Here is a 24,234-nt window from a genome sequence, read left to right as displayed (position 1 = left end):
GGTGTTTAGATGCACAGAAGAAAACCCATGAGGGCACAACTACCTCTAGCATTACATTTGAGTTCAAGCTGGATTCCAACCTCTGCGCTACGCACATGGGATATACTTGATGTATTCCTGTATGCACAGCACCTATTTGATTTACATACTAAAATGTACACAGCACGTAACAGTAATGAATACACAATTGCGAACACGTGCGCATTTTGGCATGTATGCAATTAAATTACCTTTTTGTGTTTTGTTTCTTTTTTTTGAAAATCAGCCAAATACGTAATTTTGTGGAAAAAAAAAAAAACTAAAGCTAAAAACATCACCACTGCCACAGCCAGCTTTGCACAGAAAACGAAAAAAAAAAAAAAAAAAACAACCAAAACCCCAAACCCTTCCATGTTCCGTGTGCATACGGAATAACTGCAGTTTCTCCCAACAGGCAACAAAGAGAACGCGGTCACCGCAGCGTCGCCCACTTCGCCTCTCCTTGTCGCGGCCACCGACGCCCCCCTCTCCGCCAGCCCATCACCCCCGCGGGGCCGCGCCGGGGCCGCCGGCGGCGGGGACAGCGCCGCCCATCTGCCGCCCTGCGCTGCCACCTGCCGGCGCCGGGAGGAACCGCACCGCACCGCGCAGCGCCGCGCGGCGGCGGTAGCCCGCGGCTAGCCAGCCCCGCGGCGGCGGCCACCCGGGAGCGACGCCGCTGGCACCGTGGCCTCCCCTCGTAGTCTCAGGGAGCGAGGGATGAAGGGCACATCCTCAGAGTCGCTTAGTTGTTGCTGCTGCATCCCCACCCCCGACCCCCTCCGCGCCCCGCCGCCGGGGCGGGCAGTGGGGCACAGGTAAAATAAACGACACACATCCCGCGTCCCCGGTGTCGGAGGATGCGTGGCCGCGAAACCCGGCCGTCTCTTTTCACCGCGACCCCACCGATGCCCCGCGGTCCCCGCCGGGTGCAGCGGGAAGACTCCCGCACACAGTGAGCAGCGGCAGCGCCGTCCGCCCGGGCTCCCGCCGCCCGCGCCGCTCAGCCATGTCCAGCGAGCGCTGCAAAGGGGGAAGGACGGGGGGGTGGGCTGCGGTGCCCCGCCGCTCCCTACCGGGGGCCGCCGGACCCCCGCCACCGCGGCCCAGGGGGTGTGGAGGAGAGCGGGGGGGCGGTGTCCGGGGCGGCGGTGGAGCGCGGAGAAAGTTGACCCGCAGCGGGGAAAGTGTGAGTAACCGCCCCGGGGTGGGGGTGTGTGGCGGCGGGGGGGGGGTGGGGGGGGAGGGGGAAGTGGGATACGCGGCGCTCGTACCGGCAATTGTGTGTGCCTGCGCGGGTGCGGGGGCGGTGTGTGACGGTGCGCGCAGGGTGCGCGGCGCCGAGCGGGTGACGGCCGCCCGCCCCGCGCCGTCAGCCGGGGACACCCCGCCGCCCCGTACCGCCGCCCTCCTTCCGCGGCACCCTCCCTCCCACCTCCCTCCTTTCCCGCACCCCCGCCCCGCCCTCGCTCCCCTCCCACCGCCCCCCCCACACACACCCCCGTCCGTCCCTCCCCCCTCACCCCCCCTTCCCGCTGCGCTCAGCGGCGGCGGGGAGAGCGCGGCGCTCCGCCGGCCGCCCCCCCCCGCCCTTCCCCCTTCCCCTCACCCCCCCCCCCTTCCACCCCCCCCCGTACCCCGCCGTGAGGGTGCGCGCCCCCGCGGCCGCGCGCGCGCGCGCGCGCGTGTGAGAGTGTGTGCGTGTGTGTGAGTGTGTGTGCGTTGTGCGCCCCTGTGCGAGCGCTGGTGTCTCGGCGCCGCCTGCGTGCGGGGGGGTGTTTGTGTGCGTTCCGCACCGACCGAGCCTCCCCGGCTGCTGCGATACTCGCCTCCGCCGCCGCTGCCGCCGCTGCCGCCGCTGCCGCCGCCGCCGCCCCGGCGGCTCCGCGCGGCGCCCGCGCAGCGGGTCGGCATCTTCATGGGTTGCCACCATGCTTGGGCCCTGGAGATTTCGGGCGAAGTAAGTACCGGGGTTGACTTTTCTCGCGCTCTCTTTCTTCTCTTTCCTTCCTTTCATCTCCCCCCTCCTTGCCTCCCCCCCCCCCCCGCCCCTTCACCGCCGGGTCTTTCCTTGCTGTTGCTTTCCACCCCAACCCCTCCCCCGCTGTGTCCATCCCCCCCCACACCCCCTCCGAAAGCCATTTCTCCCAACTCTGGGTGCTGCTCAGTTGGGTGGCGGTGTCCGGCTGGGGCTGCGTGCCTGCCTGCTGCTGTCGGCGGTACTGAAAGCTGCTTCCAGCCGGATATGCAGTGCGGTAATCTAAGGGTTGAACTCTTCGGGGAAAAAGAGAAAAAAAAAAAAAAACACTAAAAAACCAACCAACAAACCCACACACATAAGAAAAATCCCGATGCAACCCCTTTCCTCTTCTCCCCTCCCCCCCCATCGTCGTCCGCCCCCCCTCCCCCCCCGCACTCCCCCCCCCAATCTGAACCTCTGTAGGGAGCTGGCGAACAGCAGCACGCAGTCATCACAGAGAGGTTTCCAGGGCGGGATTGCAACCTTGCATATAGCCAGCTACAACTTTATTTTCTTTACCTCCCATCCCCCCCTCTCCCCCGTTTTTTGGTGGTTTTGGTTTTTTTTTTTTTTTTTTTTTTTTTTAGGGAAAGGGAGAAAGGAGGAGGGAGGGAGTATTGTATTTGCCTTCTTTACTAACCATAATTGAATTAAAGTTGTAAAATGCCTGGGAGTTTAACACTGACCGGGCAGGTTTTCAATGGCTTTTTTTTTTTTTCCCCTCTGAAGAACTGTCGGTTAATGGATGAATGGATTTGATCGAGCTGAGAAAGAATATGCTAGATACATGCCTTTGAGTAAGATTTCTGCTGCCTTTATGCAGTGAAGCCTTTTGCTTCGAGTAATTCCAATCCAGTTAACGTCTGGTCAGAATTAGAGAGAGATTCGCCGAGACTTCCGATTTCTTGCTGCATGACTGCCTTTGCTGCAAGTGCTAGATTTGCAGCCTTGAACCTGATGCCACAGGAGATGTCTTGCAGTACTGAGACTTGCCGGTTTTTAGGATGCGTTCCTTCAAACCAGAGTTGTGGCATGAGGATTGGAGCTCTGAGGTGGACGATAGAAAATGCAAGCCTGCTCCAAGATCCCAGCATTTAAGCCTGGATGATTTATTAGTTTTCCCCTACCGACACACAAAATGCATTTATTTTTCCTATTCGTATTGCTTTTAGACTAGTAGAAGTAGAAGAAAGACAGAAGGAGTCAGAAAGACTGAAAGAAGTGATGGAAATGGGATTTGTTTCCAGCTAGGTGAAATTCAGGCATTAAATTACTGACGTAGGTCAATGGTAGGGTTTCCCTTCCACCCACCCTCACCCCCCCCCCCCCCCCCCCCCTTGGCTTTCAATCAGCTTGGGTGTCTTCTCCCCTAAAGGATGAAGAGTACTGACAGCCATCGCTGCTTATAATCAGTAACTCTGATGCTTGGAGTGTTGGCGATGAGATATTTCCATGAGACCTATTTAGATGTCTCCACTTCTACCAGGCTAGTTTTGCAGAACGTTGGGAATAAGCGATATGTCAGATATGGCTGAGACTTCGAAGATGATCCACATGTTTTACATTTTTCACAAATTTTGGGTGAGTGGTTAAAACATTTCTTTGTGTGTGTGTGTGTGTGTGTGTGTATTAAGAACTGAAGACCTCTGTTTGATAGTCAGCTCTTTTACATTGTATACAACTCGGGCGGGGACCATATAATCAATTAAAATTATTTACTTGTGTAGAGATACAAAATTTCTCTCACTGTAGAGAGCTGCTAAGTGCACTGAAGTAGGAGGCAAATGTATTTAATCTCATTACCGAAGAATTCCTCCACAAAAGTCATCTGGCTGTGTGTGTGCGTGTGTGTGCGCGCGCGCGTGCATGTCTGTGTGGGTGGGTGTGTGCTTTGTAAATGTATAGATAGAAAAAAAATCATAAAAGAGTTTTAAGAAATGTGGGATGTGGAGAATGTGTCAGTATTCTCTCTGTTGAATCAAGCTGCCGTTTTCAGCACTGAGCCTTTTTCTTTGGATTCCTACCATGGCATTTCCACCACCGGTTTAAAATCAAGGTAGAAGGAGGGGAAGACCTTGGTGCGCTGTTCACTGAGGAGGTTCTGAAGGCAAGGGGGATCCGGGTAATAGGGGAGGTGGGAAACCTCGTAAAATGGTGCTTCTTTTCTCTTAAATTAGAACAGTGAAACTGAACTGACAGCCATTTTATGTATATTTATGGGGCTGGTCGTGAAAAAGAAATCCAAGGAAGCATTGAAATGCACCCCACATGAACAGAACAAGAACAATTCCTACTGTGTCCTCACCTTTTTAAACACCGCAGGCATTTGACTTGCTAGGAGTTGCCCATCAACCTTTTAATCAATGCATGTCATCCAGTTTTCAAAAGTGTGGGAATTAGAAGTGACAGGAGGGGTTTTTTTTGTTTGCTTAACAATCCATTCTCTACCCCACTGAAGGTATATACAAACTTTGTGTCCATTTTAAATTTTATGGGGCTATGCTATTATGCCGCTTTCTTTTTTTCTCCTTATCCTTACAGGAAATAAAATGTACGCTTGCTGCTCTACAGTAACTTTGGAACAGGACCTCAACAAAAAAATGCATATCTGGATGCTGCAGACGATCACGTTTGCTTTAACATCACTAGTCCTTTCGTGGGCAGAAAGCATCGAGTATTATGGGGAAATCTGTGATAATGCGTGTCCTTGTGAGGAGAAGGACAGCATCTTAACAGTGAGCTGTGAAAACAGAGGGATCATCAGTCTTTTTGAGATCAGTCCACCAAGGTTCCCTGTCTACCACCTCTTGTTGTCTGGGAACCTTTTGAACAGGCTGTACCCGAACCAGTTTGTCAATTACACGGGGGCTTCGATTTTGCATCTGGGGAGCAATGACATACAAGACATTGAAACTGGGGCCTTTCATGGTCTGAGAGGTTTAAGAAGGCTGCATCTGAACAATAACAAGCTGGAACTTTTACGGGATGACACTTTCCTTGGGCTTGAGAGTTTGGAATACCTACAGGTCGATTATAATTATATTAGCATCATTGAACCCAATGCCTTCAGCAAACTGCATTTGCTGCAGGTGCTGATTCTCAATGATAACCTCCTCTCCAGTTTGCCCAACAACCTTTTTCGTTTTGTGCCCTTAACTCACCTGGACCTGAGGGGTAACCGGCTGAAGCTGTTGCCCTATGTGGGCCTTTTGCAGCACATGGATAAAGTGGTGGAGTTGCAGCTGGAGGAAAACCCCTGGAATTGCTCTTGTGAGTTGATTGCTCTAAAGGATTGGCTGGACAGTATCTCCTATTCTGCTCTGGTGGGAGATGTGGTTTGTGAGACCCCTTTCCGCTTACATGGTCGAGACTTGGATGAAGTCTCCAAGCAGGAGCTTTGCCCCAGGAGGCTCATCTCGGATTATGAAATGAGACCGCAGACACCATTGAGCACCACCGGGTATTTCCACACTACCCCGGCCTCGGTCAACTCTGTGGCCACTTCTTCTTCAGCTGTTTACAAATCCCCCTTGAAGCCCCCCAAAGGAACCCGCCAACCCAACAAGACGAGGGTGCGCCCCACCTCCCGCCTGCCCTCAAAAGACCTGGGATACAGCAACTATGGCCCCAGCATTGCCTACCAGACCAAATCCCCGGTGCCTTTGGAGTGCCCCACTGCCTGCACTTGCAACTTGCAGATTTCTGACCTGGGCCTCAATGTCAATTGCCAGGAGAGGAAGATTGAGAGCATTTCTGAGCTGCAGCCCAAACCCTATAATCCTAAGAAGATGTATCTGACGGAAAACTACATTGCTCTGGTACGCAGGGCAGATTTCGTGGATGCCACTGGGCTGGATTTGCTGCATCTGGGCAATAATCGGATCTCGGTCATTCAGGACCGGGCTTTTGGGGATTTAACTAATTTGCGAAGGCTGTACCTGAATGGGAACCGGATCGAGCGGCTGAGCCCAGAGCTGTTCTATGGGCTGCAAAGCCTGCAGTACCTCTTCCTGCAGTACAACGTCATCCGGGAGATAGAGGCGGGCACCTTTGAACCCGTCCCCAACCTTCAGCTCTTGTTTTTGAACAACAATCTGCTGAGGTCTTTGCCGGGGAATGTTTTTTCTGGTTTGTCTCTCTACAGGCTGAGCCTGCGGAGCAACCACTTCTCCTACCTGCCAGTGAGTGGGGTGCTGGACCAGCTGAAATCCCTGCTGCAGATCGACCTGCACGAGAACCCCTGGGACTGCACCTGCGACGTGGTGGGCATGAAGCTGTGGCTGGAGCAGCTCAACACCGGTGTCCTGGTTGACCAGGTTATCTGCGAGTCCCCTAAGAAGTTTGCCCAGAGCGACATGCGGGCCGTCCGGGCAGAGCTGCTGTGCCCCGACTACTCGGACATCGTCGTCTCCACGCCCACGCCGTCCCCGGGCCAGCTGCCGGCGAGGACCACCCCTTCCTCCTCCACCGTGCACCTCAACGGCACGGCGGCGGCGGGCGGCTCTGCGCCCGCGGGCGGCGCCGGCGGCGGCAGCTCCTCGGTGCCCCTCTCGGTGCTGATCCTCAGCCTGCTTCTGGTCTTCATCATGTCCGTCTTCGTGGCGGCGGGGCTCTTCGTCCTGGTCATGAAGCGGCGCAAGAAAGGCCAGGGTGACCACGCCAGCGCCAACAACTCCGACGTGAGCTCCTTCAACATGCAGTACAGCGTCTACAGCGGCGGCCACCACCACCACCACCATCACCCCCACCTCCAGCAGCACCCGCCCCACCGCGGCGGCGGCGGCGGGGGGGGCGGCGGCGGCGGGGGCGCGGCGCTGCCCAAAGTGAAGACCCCCGCCGGCCACGTCTACGAGTACATCCCGCACCCCCTGGGCCACATGTGCAAAAACCCCATCTACCGCTCCCGGGAAGGCAACGCGGGCGAGGATTACAAAGACCTCCACGAGCTCAAGGTCACCTACAGCAGCCACCCCCTGCAACCCGGGGGGGGTGCGCCGCCGCCCCCGCCCCCCCCGCCCCCGCCGGCGCCCGGCGGGGAGGACGCGCCCGTCCGCAGCCCCGCGTATAGCGTGAGCACCATCGAGCCGCGGGAGGAGCTGCTCTCCCCGGTGCAAGACGCCGATCGCTTTTACAGGGGCATTTTGGAGCCCGACAAACACTCCTCCTCCTCCACGCTGGGCACACCCGGCTCTACCCTCCCCGACTACCCCAAGCTCCCCGCCGCCTACACCTACTCCCCCAACTATGACCTTAGGCGTGCCCACCAGTACTTGCACCCGGGGCCGGGGGACGGCAGGCTCCGGGAGACGGTGCTCTACAGCCCCCCGAGTACTGTCTATGTAGAGCCCAACAGGAACGAGTACCTGGAGCTCAAAGCAAAACTAAACGCAGAGCCGGACTACCTCGAAGTGCTGGAAAAACAGACCACATTCAGCCAGTTCTGAGAAACAGCCCCCCTCCCCCCATCCCCTTGCCCCCCCGCCAGCCACAGCAGCTCCTTCTCTAGAGTATTTGTATTTAACAACCACACGCAAAACAAAGAAACGTAAATGCTGACCTCCCCTCCGCCCCACCTCGATTCCCTCCTTTTTTCCTCCTTTAATTCATTTTATTGTAGGGTGAAGTGCCTTGGCACAGGATTTTTCAGCTTCGGGGAATGATTCTGAAAGGGTGTGCTGTTTATTTCATTTTATTTTTCAGTTGTTTTTTTTTTATCCCCCCCCCCCCTTTTTTTTTTCTTTTCCTGTGTTTGCAAGTAGGAAACCACCTATTGTGTACATTGGGCACAACAGTGGCGTTGTGCGCGTGACCATGTGTGCTTGGGGAAGGTGGCAGGATGGTCTTGTCAGGTGATATTCAGGTTACAAGTACAAAAGTCACAGTTACTTTCCTTTCTTTATGTACAGGCATTGTTTAATTTTGTTTTCTTTCTGGTTGAGGAGTACAGCGCACATTTTCCCCTTTTAGCCATGGGTAAGTCTAAATGGCTTTTATGGAGAGATTAGCACACCCCGACTTTAATACAAGGTTTCCTTTTTTTAAGGATGTGTTTGTATGCTTTCTGGACTTTTGAATTAAAAATATATTATGATCTTTGAAAGGATCGCTGTAGATGTGGACAAATCATTAAAGAGTGCAGAGATATATGATCCATAACTGGTTAGTGAAAATAACTTATGATGAAATATAAAAAAAAATATTTTATTGTAGCACCTATTTTTATATGCACATTAGCATTTCTCTTTCCTTCACTATTTTAGAGCCTAATCCTGCAAATTCTTACTCACTTGAGTATCTCTACTTGTGAAAGAAGTCCCAGCTTAGGCCTTCATCCTGCAGGCACTTAAGCACGTGAACAACTTTACCAATGCGTCTAGTCCCGTAGACTCACTCATTGAGCAAAGTTAGTCAAATGCCCAAAAGATTAGGACAGAGGATGCAGAACTATTCTTACAAGTAAAACTACTGGGATGTTTAAGTGTTTCTTCTTTTTTCAGGATGGGGTCCAAAGTCTGCAAATTGCTTTCAAGTGTTGCACTACATTGAAAGCTTTTTTCCCAAAGCTGATGTAGTATCAGAAGGACCTTTTAAATCATTACAGATAATGCCAATTATGACCAAGTCTTAACAGACAATCTAAGACATAAAATCTGATCACAACAGAAAAAAGATTATGTTTCTCTATTTAAAAATGTACCTTTTCACAACCTACTGCTCAGGCATCTGGTTGGGCAAACTAGTGAGGGACATGAAGAAGGCATTCATTTTAGCAGGAAAAAGTGTGTTTCATTTTTGATTTGTCAGTTGGGTTCCCCCCCCCCCCCCCTTTTTTTTTATTTTTTATTAGTTAACCAAAATATAATGATTTTACAACTGTTGTAGCCAGTTTCTGATTGTTTAGTCAAGTACAGTTGCACTTGTACAGATCCACGTGTTTACTGGCATCCTGAAAGACCAAATGATGGACTGTACACATCTATATACAATGTCTTTACCCCTTTGGGCAGCAGGCAATGGCAAGGATATTCATAAACACGGCATCACTGTAAGATGGGACAACTTATGTCTCATATGTATCCCAGCACATGTGATTTTTTAATAATTTCTGAATAAACACTTGATAAATATTTCAAATGTAAGACCATGAAGTAATGAGTATCTGAAGTTTAAAATTTCTTGCCAAAGTCATCTGTTTGTACGTTGGATTCTCTTTACTAGCAATTATGGCTCATCAGAAAGATCTAACGTTTTTAGGCAAAACATAGTATGTTCTCTATTTTCAAAACATGACATACGGTAATTACCAGCATACATAACATGGGTCAGAGGGCAACACAGGGATGTGTGTTTCACCAACATATTGAATAGGATAGTTTTATATTTACATTTTGTTTCATTACTGGTGTTTTTTAATATATGGAAAAGGGTAAGTGGTATTTCCCATGTGGTTTTGTCTTTCTTCATTAGGTTATCATGTTTGATATTGTTTGCAGAGTTGCTCACTAGTACATCTTTTATTCCAAAAGGACTCTGTTCTGTTCTGCTTTTCCTATCCATGTACAATCTGTCACTTTCTACAAAAACAAAGCTATATAACTGGTCTCTTGGAATCCAAGATAAATGTTTTGTTGGCGTGTGTTCTTCCCTCAATGCCACCCACACTGAGCAAAAGCAAAGGGAAAAAAAAAAAAGCATGACTGTATTTAGCTTGGACAGTTTAGTAAGTGGAGTGTTATTTCAGTTTGAAATGCAGATATGAGGAGTGTTCTTTTGTCACAAGAGATGTGGCTATTCTGTACACTGCTTTCGATCTCCTGCAGACATTGACACTAGTGAGAGGTGTGCGTGTTGCTGCCTGAGGTGCAGTTTTGGAGCCCTAATTTTGAATTACCACCTTTATAACTATTGCTGAAACCAGTGGCCTGGTTCTTGTTCCATTTAAACTCAGTAGAGGCACTCTGAATGGGTATAAGTTAAATGGGTATAAGTAAGAAAATTTTCAGCCTCACTGTCTTTGTCATTCACTAAGAGAAAGACAAACCCAGTGAAGATTGAATGAGAAGGTCCTGCAAACTATCTGTCTGTTCATGTGTATATATATTCTGCCTGTGTGGTTCTAAACTCATAAACAAGAGTTTGCATAGGTGTCAATACAAACGTAGGATTAGGTCCTTAATGTGAAAGGTACATTTTACATGGCATTCTGCCACAAAGAGGCAGCATCCGCAAATGAGTAAATGAGCAGGAATTGCTTGGATTTGTAAGAAATAACTGATAGAAATGCCTCGGCAGTCTGTTTACGTTTACATGCTGATGCTGCCATTTCTGGGGCCAGTAGTACTGCTGCTACCATGTTTTCTACACGCATTTGATAACTGGTAATGAAGAATTTTTTCTAATCGTCTACACTAAAATCAGAACAATTCATTTAAATCTCTTGAACTTCTCATCTTCAGTAGAAAAAATATATTATCAGTTCCAGTATTGGAGAAAAAAAAAATAAATGGCATAAATTACCTTCAGATAGTGCATTCTTGAAGATAAATCCTTAAAAAGTTATACAGAGTGCAAAATAATATTCTTTAGCCTGTAATTATCCTGAAATACACCTGAAAGGACTATTTGTGAATGAGGACTTTAATGGAAGCAGGATTTCCCACTCAGTGGCTACAATGATATATGATCTGTAGAAAATTATAGTAAGAAAAAGTAGATGGGAATATGACTTGACAAAGGGACACGTGCCTCTGATTTGAATAATTTGATGAAAGAAAAAATGTTTGTATAAGAATGTGACCTTTCGTTTATTAGCCAGATCAGTGAAACCTCCGGCGTGATGATCTGCTGAGTTAGTGCTGACCAAAGGGGTAAAAGTGTAAGAAGAAGAAGAAAAAAAAAAAAAAATCCCTGTTTTGAGAATTCTGAATATTATTTTAGCTTGGTTGTCAAACTCATTTAGGTTGGTTATTAGAGTGATTCTTTCCCCTCTTTTTTTTTTTTTTTTTTTCCTTTTGACAACTAATATTAAGCTTGTTGAATCACTCACATGGTCTCACATTTTATTTCAGAAGTGCATGAAATTCTGTGATAAAAGGAAAAAAGCTGGAAGAGAATCCTAATTTCTCTATGTAACTACTAGAATCAAAACATGGATTGTGATAATATAGAGCATTTATTCTTATGAAGTAAAAGAAATATTCTTTGTACTTTCTTTTGTTTTTGTTTTTGTTGTTGTTTTTTTTTCATATTGTGCCAATTTAATGTCCTAAATACTAATGGTGAGTTTAGGAGTGAGATACCTTTTCCCTTCCCTTCCCTTCCCTTCCCTTCCCTTCCCTTCCCTTCCCTTCCCTTCCCTTCCCTTCCCTTCCCTTCCCTTCCCTTCCCTTCCCTTCCCTTCCCTTCCCTTCCCTTCCCTTCCCTTCCCCTTCCCCTTCCCCTTCCCCTTCCCCTTCCCCTTCCCCTTCCCCTTCCCCTTCCCCTTCCCCTTCCCCTTCCCCTTCCCCTTCCCCTTCCCCTTTTTTCTTCCCATCTTTGATCAAATAAACTGAATTTCAACTGGTTAATCCCAGAAGATATACCCTGTAATTTCTATACATTCTTACACGCTACTTGAAACACCAGATGCTGTGTCAGTCCGGTCATCAATTAAAAGTCTGACATAAATGCAGCTTCCACTTTTATACTTCTAGAGCCCAAATTCTCACACTTTTTTATTTTATTTTCCTCGTACTTTTTTAATGGTCACTTAAGGTTGCAAAACCCTGTTCAGTTGATTCTTTATACTGCAGTATTTAATTTCTCAATGTTTTCCTATGTTTCAATTTTTTATGAATCTTATAGCTAGTTCTTAGGAGTATTCCTTTTTAGGAAAACAGATGTGGTGGTACCTTTTCTCATATCACATAATAATTTCATTCTTAAAGTAATATAAGAAAATTAATGGTAAAATATCAGAAAAAAAAAGAAAAATTGAACCTCTGACCCATGGAATACACAATTGAGAAAATATATCTGGAAAGGCAGGAATAACTAATCATGGTTGTTGGTAAGATGTGAAGGGAATGTACTGGTTCTGTAGGTTGTTTAGACTTTTATTTAGCTGGAGCTAAAATGCCTGACCAGCGCGTTGTATGTTTCTTACAGAAACTTATTAGTCTGCTTAATGCATATGGTTCCCTCTCAGGGGGCAGAGTCCATTAAGGCCATACATCCTGAAGGACAGGGTAAACAAGAGGTCCTTCATTTTTAGAGGGCAGGTTCTTTATATTGCTCAGTGTCTCCAGGGAACCTGAATAGCCTTTCATTTGGTTGAAGACTGGCATGCCGAATTGCAGCGTCTCCAAACCAGCCTCTAGAGAAGGGGGCCAAAATCTGTGGTTGTCTTACACAGAACTGAGAATGCTATTGGCAGCACTGGCATTAAACAAGAAAAATGGGAAGAGAAGAGAGAGTGAATGGCAGACACAATTCCGTAGCTGTCAGCCTTCAAATGCTCTTCACATTTCTATTGATTATTTGATTGCAGGGAAATTTTGCCTCCTTTCCGCAGCATCCCTTTGCTCTGCAAAATGTAGAACCTCAAGCTAAGGAGTGACATGAGGATGGAGGAGTAGACAAGTGAGGCTGTTCTGTGAGAGGAGCGGGCAGGATAGCAGCACGCTGAATGGGGCGGCCGTACTACTTGTTCATTTACATAATTTCCCAACCTTTCTAAGAAGCTTTGCAGTGTGCTCTGATGAAACGAGAGAACATAGATCTCCTTGCAGTCCAGCAGTAGTGTCTTACAGATTTGTGTTTATCCATCTATGTATAAATACTATGCTGATATAAATATCACAAGTCTTTACAATTTATATTGCTTTTTTTTTCCCTGCTCATTATTCAGCTACATTTCAGAGTACCTAGCAATATGATAATACTCCAGAAATGCTAAGCACAGCTATGCTTTAGAATAATTGTTTATTCTTAAAACACTGAACAGAACGGGGTTAGGAAACAAAAGGAGGCACATTTAGGTCCTAGGAACCAGAGGCGTTTAGTTAATTGAATATACAAAGAAATAAAGTGTAATGAAGTTTGTAATTAAATGGTTCTCAAATTAACTATTTAACTTACAGCTAATGGGCCACATTTTGCTTCTAGTTGTGTAAGTACAAAACTGGATTCCATTGACTTAAGGAAGTTACAAAACATTTACCTTGCTTTTATGAGTTTGGCTTTTTGTCACTGAAATAAGCCACTCTCTTAGAATTTCTGTTTTGTAAAATGAAAAATTTGAATACAGTAATGATAAACGTTTGTAGTTCTGCTATGTACCTCCAAAATTAATTACAACTATTTCCAATCTGCTGACAAATTAACTGAGCATTAATGTAGTATTGCACTATTAAATTTATCTTGGAACCATATTGTCCTGATTATAGGGGAAGTTCAGTTTACATCCACATTATAGATGTGGTTCTTGACAATTATGGACCATATGAACTGACAACATACCTTTATTTAATTCAATGCGCTTGGTCCTAAACCCTTGAATTAGATGAAATGACTATTGATAAAAATTGTTTCATTTGTGGTGTTTTTGCCATAGAAGATGCAACCACTTTTACTGCAATTTTGCAGCCTCATATTTGCAGTATTTTTAGATTTTGCAGAAAACTATAGGCCATGTCAAACATAAATGATTTTTTTTTTTTTTTTTTTTTTCTGTTTGGACACATAATTACTATTGTATATCATGACATGGTTCTGAGTGACCTTCCAAAAATATGTCTAGAGTGGGGTAAGATAAAACGTTGAAATAATAATTGTTTCGTTCAATATTTCATGTAATAAAACATTTTATTCTCATGATTTCAACAGTATATCTGGTTTTGTGAACATTAGATTATCAACACCTTCTGGTAATTTTGTGCCAGTACTGTGGCAAAAAGTTTATATTCCTATTTGGGAAACGGGACAAAGTGTGAGATTGCTGTTGTCAGAGATACCATATCAACTTTATTCAAAAATACTTTTAAATAAAAGTACTGACTATGTTAGATTCTTAAAATAAAACTTGAAGGGTGACAATCTAGTACAATTTTTTAATTTCTGAAAACAGAGTTTAATTACCAAGTAGATTATTATTTTAACCATCTGTATTTTTTTACGATCTGTATTTTCAAAAAGAGATCTATATAAGTGTGTATATATATGGAAGTGTATGTATACATATATAAGTATGCAGATATATATATATGTATGCATACACTTATATTTATCTATATTTCTTTAATTTACGTTGTCTTTACTGTGATGTGAGAATCTTTCCTTGTGTGTTTTGAAAGGTTTTAGGCCTGGAATGAAGCAGAAGTGTTTCATATAGCATATGAAGTATATAAATACTATATCCACAGTCTCTAAAAAGTCACTCCAGTCCTACAAGACTTCGATTTGTCTAATACAGTAATATAAATGTTGGTTTGGTGTTGCTAGGAAGAAAAGTTCAGGCCCAAATCCAGTTTGCAACTGGCTGAATATAGATTGAGGGGCATTAATATTCCTGCACCTTAAAACCTTAAAAATTTAACTTTGCTGTAACATCATTACAATAGCAATCAGTTTATCCAGTCAGATGGATAAATAAAGACTTACCAAATGTATTTATGAAAATGAAAAGAATTCTTACAAAGTACCCACTATTAGATATGTGAATTTAGTTTTAAAATAATAAATTCATAACTGTATTTAATTATACAGTAAATATTACATGACAAAGATTTGTTCTCTTTCTAAATGCTGAACTTAGGCGAACTATTCAATTTTTTTTAGTCACAGCTACAGTAAAGCTGGTAGTCCCAGTGGCAGTTGCTTTCTGCTAAAATTAAAGCAGGGTTGTTCACAGTATTGATACTCTTCAGCTATGAGACAGTTTTATCATAGCAAATTCTGTATAAGTTTATAAAATTAAATATTTTAAATGAATTTTCAGGTTGGCAATTTATTAACTTGAATCAATTATATCATTACATTTATCTGAAGTTTATTAGTCATCCAATTTTAAATAGTTTTCACAGTAAAGTCATTCATAGAACTATTTTAAGTGATATCATGATGCGGTTATATGAGTTTATATGTAGTTACATACAGTAATGCAGATTCAGTCAGATGTTATCTGATAATTTATAGCAAACCCAAATGTATACGTTATAGTATGTTTCACATTAAGATCAAAATTCAAGAATATCTACATTTTTCTTTTTTCAAATTTGTAAAAAATGCCTATGTTAAGATCAAAGAATGCGAGCTATATACTTGCAAAGAATTAATATTCTGCTGAATCATTTCTTGTCAAGTATAAATATCTTCCTTTAGTGATGATGAAAAGTGCATCAAAGGAAAAATTGGCTAATCAGTATATTTGATGTTTTTGAAGTGAATAAGAATTCTCCCATTGGTTTTATTTTTTGAAAGTATGGAATGTCTTTACAGTTTGTCTTATGTTTTTGTCTCTTCCTGTAAGAGACTGTTTATTAGCTTACCGTGCATAGGGACAATACCTGTTGCAAAAGTGTTTCAAATCCCCATCGGTTATAACATCTCTATCAATTACAACTTCAGCTGTATCTAAAGGTTGTTCTCTTTCTTCAGTGATTAAATTATGCTTGGTCTTTTAAGGGTGGAACTTTTTAGTTTATTTCCATCCAAAGATAGCATGCAATGCAGTCAATACTGGTTGTGGAAACAATTTAAAAATACTATATATTGATGGGTTCATAAAGGTTATAACATTAATGTTTAAAAACATTCTAGCTCTTTAAAACGGAGTTTAGTTACACATTTTCTATTTTAATTTTCTGTTTCCTTGTCTTACTGTTTTTGTCTACACATTACTGAATCAAACTGCTTCCCTTTGTTTTGAAGCCGGCTTTTTATTTTGTTTTAAGTATGGAGCACAATTGTCTGTAGAGGGATCTAAGCTATTGTTCCTAAGTGTGTATATTTTCTGTTAAAGAAAAATATAGTACTCTTTAGATAGCTATTGATTTTCTAAGCAGAATCACATGGTCTATGTTTCTCCCCTCCTTCTCTCTCCATTCTTATACTTCGAGGCAGTGAAGAGGCATCAGTATTTGCTTTTGTAGCTCTGATAGCTGGAGTAAGACCTTAAGCAAAATCCTCATCAGTGTCAAAGAAAATTATGTTTTAGGTAGGGACTATTTTTATTTTTTTTTTTTTAATAATTTTATCTATAGCATCATTAGTGTAAATCTGTAACATGAATACATACATGCATAAACATATATTTGCATGTACGTATGTCTGGGGCACCAAGCAATGCAGAATGAAGCTTTTTTTTTGTTCTCGTTGATTTTTTTTAAATGCACCTTGTCTCAAGAAGAGGAACTATCTTATAACTAGGCAATGCTTATATAACAAAGCTTTTCAGCAGAGTAATTTAAGTGGTAAAATGAACTCCTTATCAATGATTTCTGATCAGGTCTGAAATGTTTCTTTCTACCTTTTTGGCAAGGCAGGTAATAGCTACAAACAAATAAGTGGCAATGTATCATAATATCATGTTGAACAGTATAATCTATTAGGTTTATTGCACAATATATTACTTAATAAGTTTTAAATGGTAGAAGTCTACTAATGCTTATTGGACTAACTTGTACATCAACTCTTCCTTAACATTTTTTTTTCCTAAAGAATAAGAAGTTGCTACTCTTTTGAGAAAAGTGGTTTCTATAAATATGAAAAGTAGTTAAAATAATGATTCTAAGTTCACCAATTTTTTTACAAATATCATTGAATGTATTTATAATAGTTAATAATTTTTCATCCATACCTAATTTTATACAATGAATGTGTTCTATAATTTTCAGTATGTTTTATATACTGAATGTTATCTGCAATTAAATACTTCCTAAGAATTCTTGGATTACTAAGAAATTTTTGTTAGATTTGTTAGGATCAGAAGTTTACTTATGGAGAAAAATAGCATCTTCTCATGATTTTGTCTTCATAAATCAGATTTATTTTTTAAAATGTTAAAATATGTATTAATTTTACCTCATTTGCTATTTGAATGTTTGAGAATTATTTACTGCTCTACATAATCATCTATGGTGAAATATCAAAAATTCCCAACTTTCGCCTGAACAGTATTATATATTTTCAACTTACAGTTACATAGTGAATCTATTTTTCTTTTATGTTTGTCTTATTATTGGTTACCCTTATCTCCTGCTCTGTGTGTTGATGTAAGGCCTCACGAATGTTCATTTAATCATTAAAGCTCAATGTTACTTCACAACCCTAACTGAAAGATAATTTGACACAGCAATGAAAACAAAAGTTCAAAGGTAGACTTTTATTCTCTGACTACTTCCACATGCGAATAATTTGATTGATGTGAGTAGCCTCGTCAGGTTCAGTTGGAATTTAAGGTGTAACATATTTTTATGTTTGGAGAAATGGAATTCAAATATGTCTGATACATACAGGCTTAAGTCAGTCCTTAGTCTGAGTTCTGGTTTGCTTGATGGAGAAGTGTTTCTGAACATACTAAGATAGTGATTATTCTTACGAAAGTCGTCTTCCTCTAAAAAAAAAGAACTTTCTGTTTTTACTCGTGTAGACAATATGCAATTAGGTGTGTGTATCACAGAGTATTTTTATGTGCTCAGAAAGGCCTGAGGACCTTGAAATCTCATACTAGTTCAATTTCTGAGATGCTTACTGTTTGTTTTCCTATATTTTGTTTTTAATTGAATGTTACTGTCTTGAGAAGTTTACTTATAATGTTTGAGCCTAATGGCAGAAAGGTAATATTCATATTAATTAATATTTTTATTTATTCAGTGATTTGAACTGTAAAGCCGTATATAGAAGATAACTAGTTATAGGTTCTGAATTTCTTCATTTTGTCTTGTCTTCTAAAAAAGCTAAATTTTTTATTCAAACAGGGATTACAGGATTTGAATGAAATATAAAGATGTTAAATAGCTGTCATCCAAAGGCTTCAGTAAGAATTGTTGTTACTATTGTTGTTGTTGTCATTGAACTCTGAAAAATTGGGTCACGTTTATTTTTGGGACTCACTGTGTTCTTAGGAGGTGAGTGAACAATGGCTATGAGGCCTTGCACCTCTCCATGTTACAACTAGCTAAATGACCACAGTGGATGAAATAGGAGCTCTTTTTAGTGAATATGTGTTTTAGTAATGTTGTCAATTTATATTTATCTCTGCATTTTAAATATCTAAAAGATAATTGTTGTCAAAATTATTTCTTAATACTGAGAAGGTAGTTATTTGCAGGGCAGAGACTCTGAAATCAAGGATTGTTGTTACCAGAAGTGAGAATCATAACATTTTATTTTTATTGTCCAAATGTAGAGATGCAAATGTAAAAACATGTAGAACAGAGAGTATTGCATACTTAGAATGTTACAAAATCTTTAACTTGTATTTTTTTTAGATTTTTACAATCTTTTAATCCTCAATATGACATTCTTACATATAAAGGAGGTTTTAGCTATAGTTAGGGCAATGCAGTCAGAAGAGAGGCAGGTATCTTGGTCTATCTTATTTTATATAGTGTTAGAAAAATCCTTTTGGTTGGCTTAATTTTTTTTTTTTTTCATTACACAGGAATCAAAATTCTTCATGTCAAAGTTGGAAATTATGGTGTCACAAAATGTCTCAGTGCCTGGAGAAGTAATCATTCAGCAGCAGCATTAAAATTGTTACAGCAAATTGAAATTTGAAATTAAGATATGATGTTCTGTGACCATGGGAGATATTTGTGAGAGTGCTTTGTTGACAACTAATTGATAATTATGGCTTGTATTCTTCTAACACCTTTCTTCCCAAAGGATCCTAAAGTGCCTTACAAAATTAGGGCCTGTTCCTGCCCTGATTGAAGTCAATGGGAGCACTGCCAATGGGAACAGCACTGGGCACTTAAGAAGCTAATAAAAGCTGCATTCAAACATCACTTCTGCCACTGAAATGTGTAACTGTTCAACTTACACAGCAATACTCCCCAGTGGTTTAAGACAGGAAGTGAATATTATCATATACAGATTGCAAATTTTAAAAAGAAACTATAATTTTAAAGGGATACATGGTCCAAACATTACTGTAAATAGCCCAGCTTTTGGTTAAGATTTCTGTTTGAGACTTCAACCAGACACTTTTTTGTATTTTTTTCAGAAGATTTGAACATTAGTTCCAGTAGTTCTAATGACTGCTATAAGTTCCATTGTTCAAATGTTGTATAAACATATTTTGGAGTTCAGATTTGCATTTTTTTGTGCAATAATATAACTTCATAAAAATATAACATGGAAATACAAGAAATCTTCTATATTTATTGTACCCTTTTGCTGAATATTTTTTAATTGCTACCTGAGGAAATCTTGATATTACAATCAGTATTTGGCATATATTTCCATGCTCATTCATTTTACACATTATCTGATTGCCGTGATATATCAAGGACAGGATTTGATGTTTGTATACCTGAGATACCAGTTGGAAGCCAGCCTCATACCATGTATTCTGTTATTTTTGTTTACTTTTAATATAAGGTCTTTCATATAAAATTTTTCAGCTACAAAACCACTAAGTGGTATGAATTGATACAAAAAAAAAGTGGGAACAAATGCATATATTTCTAATACTATGATAAGGTCTGAATTGTTTTTCACTGAGCATTATTTTCTCAACCATTCATATTGGTGAATGAGGAAAGAATTAAATTACTTAACATTTTAAAAATTATTACAATTTAGCAAATGGAACAGGAAAGCTTTCAAGACACCATAAAAAATTCCTTAGCTGTTGGACTGTTTTGTTTGACTCTATTTAGGTGCTTTAAGATGGGACTGAAAAATAAAGAGCTCTAATAGTAACTGGCTATCACAACAGCTTACCTAGTAGAATATGTAGCAGCTGAAGTCTTTGAATCAGATGGCGTATACATGCTGTATATTCAAAAATAAATTCAATATTACAGGGCTAGGTACATTCAACACTAGTCTTATTTAATACTTCTAGTCTTACTGAATAAGTATTTATTAAATCCTCTGGCAAAATCAGAGAAGATGCAGCTTTGCATTTTTTACATGTCCAAGAGGAAAATACTCTGTATAGTTCATTGAAATATTATATTTATCTTATTAAAAAAAATGAAAAATGGATGTAATCCCAATTTTTAAAGAATGTTCTTTTTTTCATGCTGTACCTGGATAAAATATTTACGGTGTAATTGGCCATCCCAGAACAGAAGGTTAAGAAGGTATTTCATAATGGTTGGGTTTTTTTTAAGAAATCGCAGCATATTGTATGCATATGTTATATAGATGCGGTTTCAAGTAGTTTTGAATGTATTAGAGGAATCCACTCTGTTAGAACTTAATTTGTCAGTAGACCTAAATGTCTCCCTCTACTAGAAACACCGTATGTTACAACTTTTTATAACAATAAGAACCTAGAAATAGTCAAATTACTAAGTCTGTGCTGGATGAACAAATACCACGTTTTCTTACCTACATTTCTGGCTAGAAAACTCCCATCTTCTCTGATAAGGATTTGACATAAGTAAAAATAATTTGACATAACTGTTCCAGAAAGCTACAGACAGATATGGAAAACAGCCACTGAAGTTAACAGCCAATTCTTTTCATTTTCTTTCATATGTATTTTCAAGAAAAGTATTATATTCTTAATACTTTTAATTAAGTCATTATTATGTCATAAACACACTTTACAGGTTATAGTATGATAAAAGACATATTAAGGCTGATATTGCACTGCCTCTTTTACACACAGAAAAAAAAAAAAAAAAAAAGCAAGAAAGAAGTAACTATGCATGTACTGTTGACAGGCCAGTAGGAATTCAGCACTTCAGTCAAAAATAGGATTAGATTTTATCCTTAGGGTAGGATTAGTTTGTGATCTCATGGTCACTTAATAGGTTTCCAATTAGATCTTCCCTAAGGCCTGTTTTTGCAGTCCTTAATCAGGCAAAATACCCAAAGAAATCAGTGCACTTTTGCTTAGAAAAGAAGTTTTCAATCTCTTGTTTAGACTTCAAATTATTTAATTCATACACATTTATATAATAAATAAAGGGCTAAATGGCAGTTACTCAAAAAATTTTAAGATGAATTCTTGTACCTTTAATGATTTGGACCTAAATGCCTAATGCAATACTAAGATCATATATCCATCTTATATTAGAAATAAACTAGCTATTGTCAAATTCTGCATTCTTTGCTAATTTCCATCTTGCTCAGCAAAGCATTGTAGGATCTGACCTTTAAAATCTTTTGTATTGTATTTCTTCACTAATAAATATATTGTAAGACTTTACTGGGTACTACAATACTTTTTCCTTTCCATTAATTTTCATTAAACACGTTTTTATTGGCATATCTGTAACCATTATAGGAAACATGAACTTTGTATTAGAAAGTGCAGTGAAAATAGCACTTTTTTTTTTACATGCTCAATATAAAAAAAGCCACCACAGCTTTTTCCTGACAAAGTATCATTTTTTTCAAATGTATTTTAGAATTTGTTAAATAAAAATCTTCCTGACAAACAAAACATGACTTTGCCTAAAATAAAACCAAAAAGCAACCAAAACAAAATATTCAACATCTAGTTTTATATTGAACTAAAACCTTTGTCAAAAGTGAATATCGCTCAATATTTGGATGTGTATCACCTGTCTTGCCCCCGAACAAAGTCGACAAAACCTGTCAATAAACATACAATTGATCTAAACTGCTAGAAACAGTTGCATTCAGCTATATTACAGAACATATCACTTTATACTCTTAGGTTTAATATACCATAGTAATTAAGAGTGTAAAATTTACATTTCCATACACAGTCATCTAATAATTGCAAACTATTACAATGGATTTTTACCAATGCGTTGTGATCTTTAGGTTTCAAAATAAAAAATTAATTTAATTAAAAATTAAATAATCCTGTAAGATTTATTTTAATAGATCTTTAAGAATCCATACCCCCAAAAAATGAAGTCAGGAAATTTATTTCACAGAATGGTTTTAAATGTGTTATTGTCAAATAGAATGTATATTTGAAGTGCAGTTCTATAGCAAAAATAATGCTTTTAATACTTAATATATTGCTGATATTTAGACTTGCAGGCTCTGAACCATATGAGTAATTCTAATTTCAGAAATTAAATAATATCATCAAGAGCTACTTATGGGAGTAAAATTTTTATGTCTAAGCATTTGCAGAACTGAGTTTTCAGTTTTTCTGAAAAAAAAAAAAAAAATCTACTGAGTATTCAGTGGACCTTTTGACTTCATAAAATTGGTTCATGTATTTTTTTCTGACATTTTGTACAATATCCTTCAACGAACAGTAAAGAAAGCAAATATCAAATAATATTAATACCTCAGAAATGCAGCATGATACTTAACAGAATTATTCAAAGGTTGTTTTTAGATTGACAATATTTATATTTGCAGTATTAAACATTAAGCATTAGAAACAATAGAGAACTTAATATATTATATACATAACTTTATAAAGATAGATGCATATATTTCTATGTATAATTTTCATATTAATTTATACATCATCATAGGTGTACTTGATATCTACGTGTGCTTATATATGTATATCAAAATCTCAAGTACTTTATAGCACATTAGAGCTAAATTATGCAGCAAAGCGCCGCTGTAATGTATCTGAAAATTTCACTGAATTCTGTTACAATGTTAGTTTGTTAGATGGTGTCAGATTATTTTCATTGTTACTAGTATATTTCTGAGGGAAAAAAAAAAAAAAGCTGGAATATGTAATGAAGAGTTTTTTTCATTCTGACAGAGAAGTACTATTCCTGCAGTGCTTAGGTGCTGTGCTTCTCTTCACAAGAGTTTTTTGCAATAATATGCCTCCTGTGGTGCAGTGAGGCATGAAGCAATACGAGAGGTAGACGGGACTGAAGAATGTCATGTGAGGAAACCCTACATCATAGGAAACATTCACAAGGGGAAGACAGCTGTTGTTATGAACTATTAAAGCCAGCAGCAGGGTGTTCTTTTCTTTCAAGTTTTTAGAAGCCCGAGATGGCATTTCCTTCTGTCTTCTTCCCTCTGCTGTCTGTCTCCTCCCTCTCAAAGGAGGTCTGCTATGTCAGGTACCTTTCATCGTAGCATGCACAGAATCATGAGAGGTCTGCCTTCCGTTGCCCTCTCTTTTGCCCTTCGGTTAAAGATTATCTGGGACTGGGCATCAGAGCGCCAAAGAAAAACTCTCATGCTTATAAAAACACTGTGGGTTGGACTAAAGAGAAATGACAAGCAGACAAGCTGAAAACCTACTGAAATGGCTGAAAAAGGGTATTGTTTGGAGGGAGATGCATTTATAATTGTATGCCTATGTCTGTGGAAGTGACATTAGAGATATCCTCAACTTAGTACAATTGTAAATTATATGATTATTAAGTTTAGATGCAGTGGCCTCTGATCTTCATGGATGGAGTAGGGGATGGGATGACAAAGAGGAAAACTGAAGTAGCAATAACATTGACTATTCTTATTATACCAAATGTTAGTCTTTAGTTACACACAAAAAACTCCCTTAACTTTAGTAGCCTTATTTTGCTGAAGTCAAACTATATGTGTGATTAGCTGGGAGTATACTTTAATTTCTGTGTATATGTACATGTACAAAAATACATGTGTAGATTTCCACTCTCTGGTTTTTTACAGGATTGTAACAAAATAGTGGCCTAAAATTTTCATGCTAAAACCTGATGTCTGTAACATCCAGGTTGTATAATCTACAAATGATTTGTATAATGATTTCCTGTGAAGATTAGTATAAAGGTTGTGGCCTTGATTTCTCTGCATGTCTTATACTGATGAACTCTGTCGACATTTCTGTCTGACAGTTACTCCTGATTTAGATCAGACCAAGTGAAAGGATGTGCAAAGGATGTATCCAGAGTGCATCAGTCTGCTTCTTGATGTGAACCACTTCAGAGTAAATAAGAATACCTCTAAATTGGATTTATATTCTAGATCTGTGAAAAAATTTGCGCTATTGTCACTTATTTAGTGTACAGCATGGTTCAACAGGAACTGACTCAAAGGTCACATATAGCAGACATAAAAATTCATAGCAGTTAGAGTTAGATTCCAATGGGCTC

At 40.3% G+C, this 24,234-nt stretch overlaps 1 protein-coding gene across 1 annotated transcript; it reads left to right on the top strand.

Moving 5' to 3' along the window:
- Window positions 1-1,747: 1,747 nt before the first annotated feature.
- SLITRK5 (SLIT and NTRK like family member 5) lies at window positions 1,748-7,482 on the top strand (the record flags this gene model as incomplete). Its single annotated transcript, XM_082498722.1, has 2 exons — window positions 1,748-1,978; window positions 4,580-7,482. The coding sequence occupies exon 2, from the start codon at window positions 4,588-4,590 to the stop codon at window positions 7,480-7,482; it is 2,895 nt and encodes a 964-aa protein (XP_082354848.1). The 5' UTR covers window positions 1,748-1,978; window positions 4,580-4,587.
- Window positions 7,483-24,234: the final 16,752 nt, after the last annotated feature.

This window comes from Vanellus vanellus (genome assembly GCF_965231255.1).
Source record: "Vanellus vanellus genome assembly, chromosome: 1".
In the NCBI taxonomy this organism is placed as follows: domain Eukaryota; kingdom Metazoa; phylum Chordata; class Aves; order Charadriiformes; family Charadriidae; genus Vanellus; species Vanellus vanellus.
This window is presented reverse-complemented; position numbering and strand designations above follow the sequence as displayed.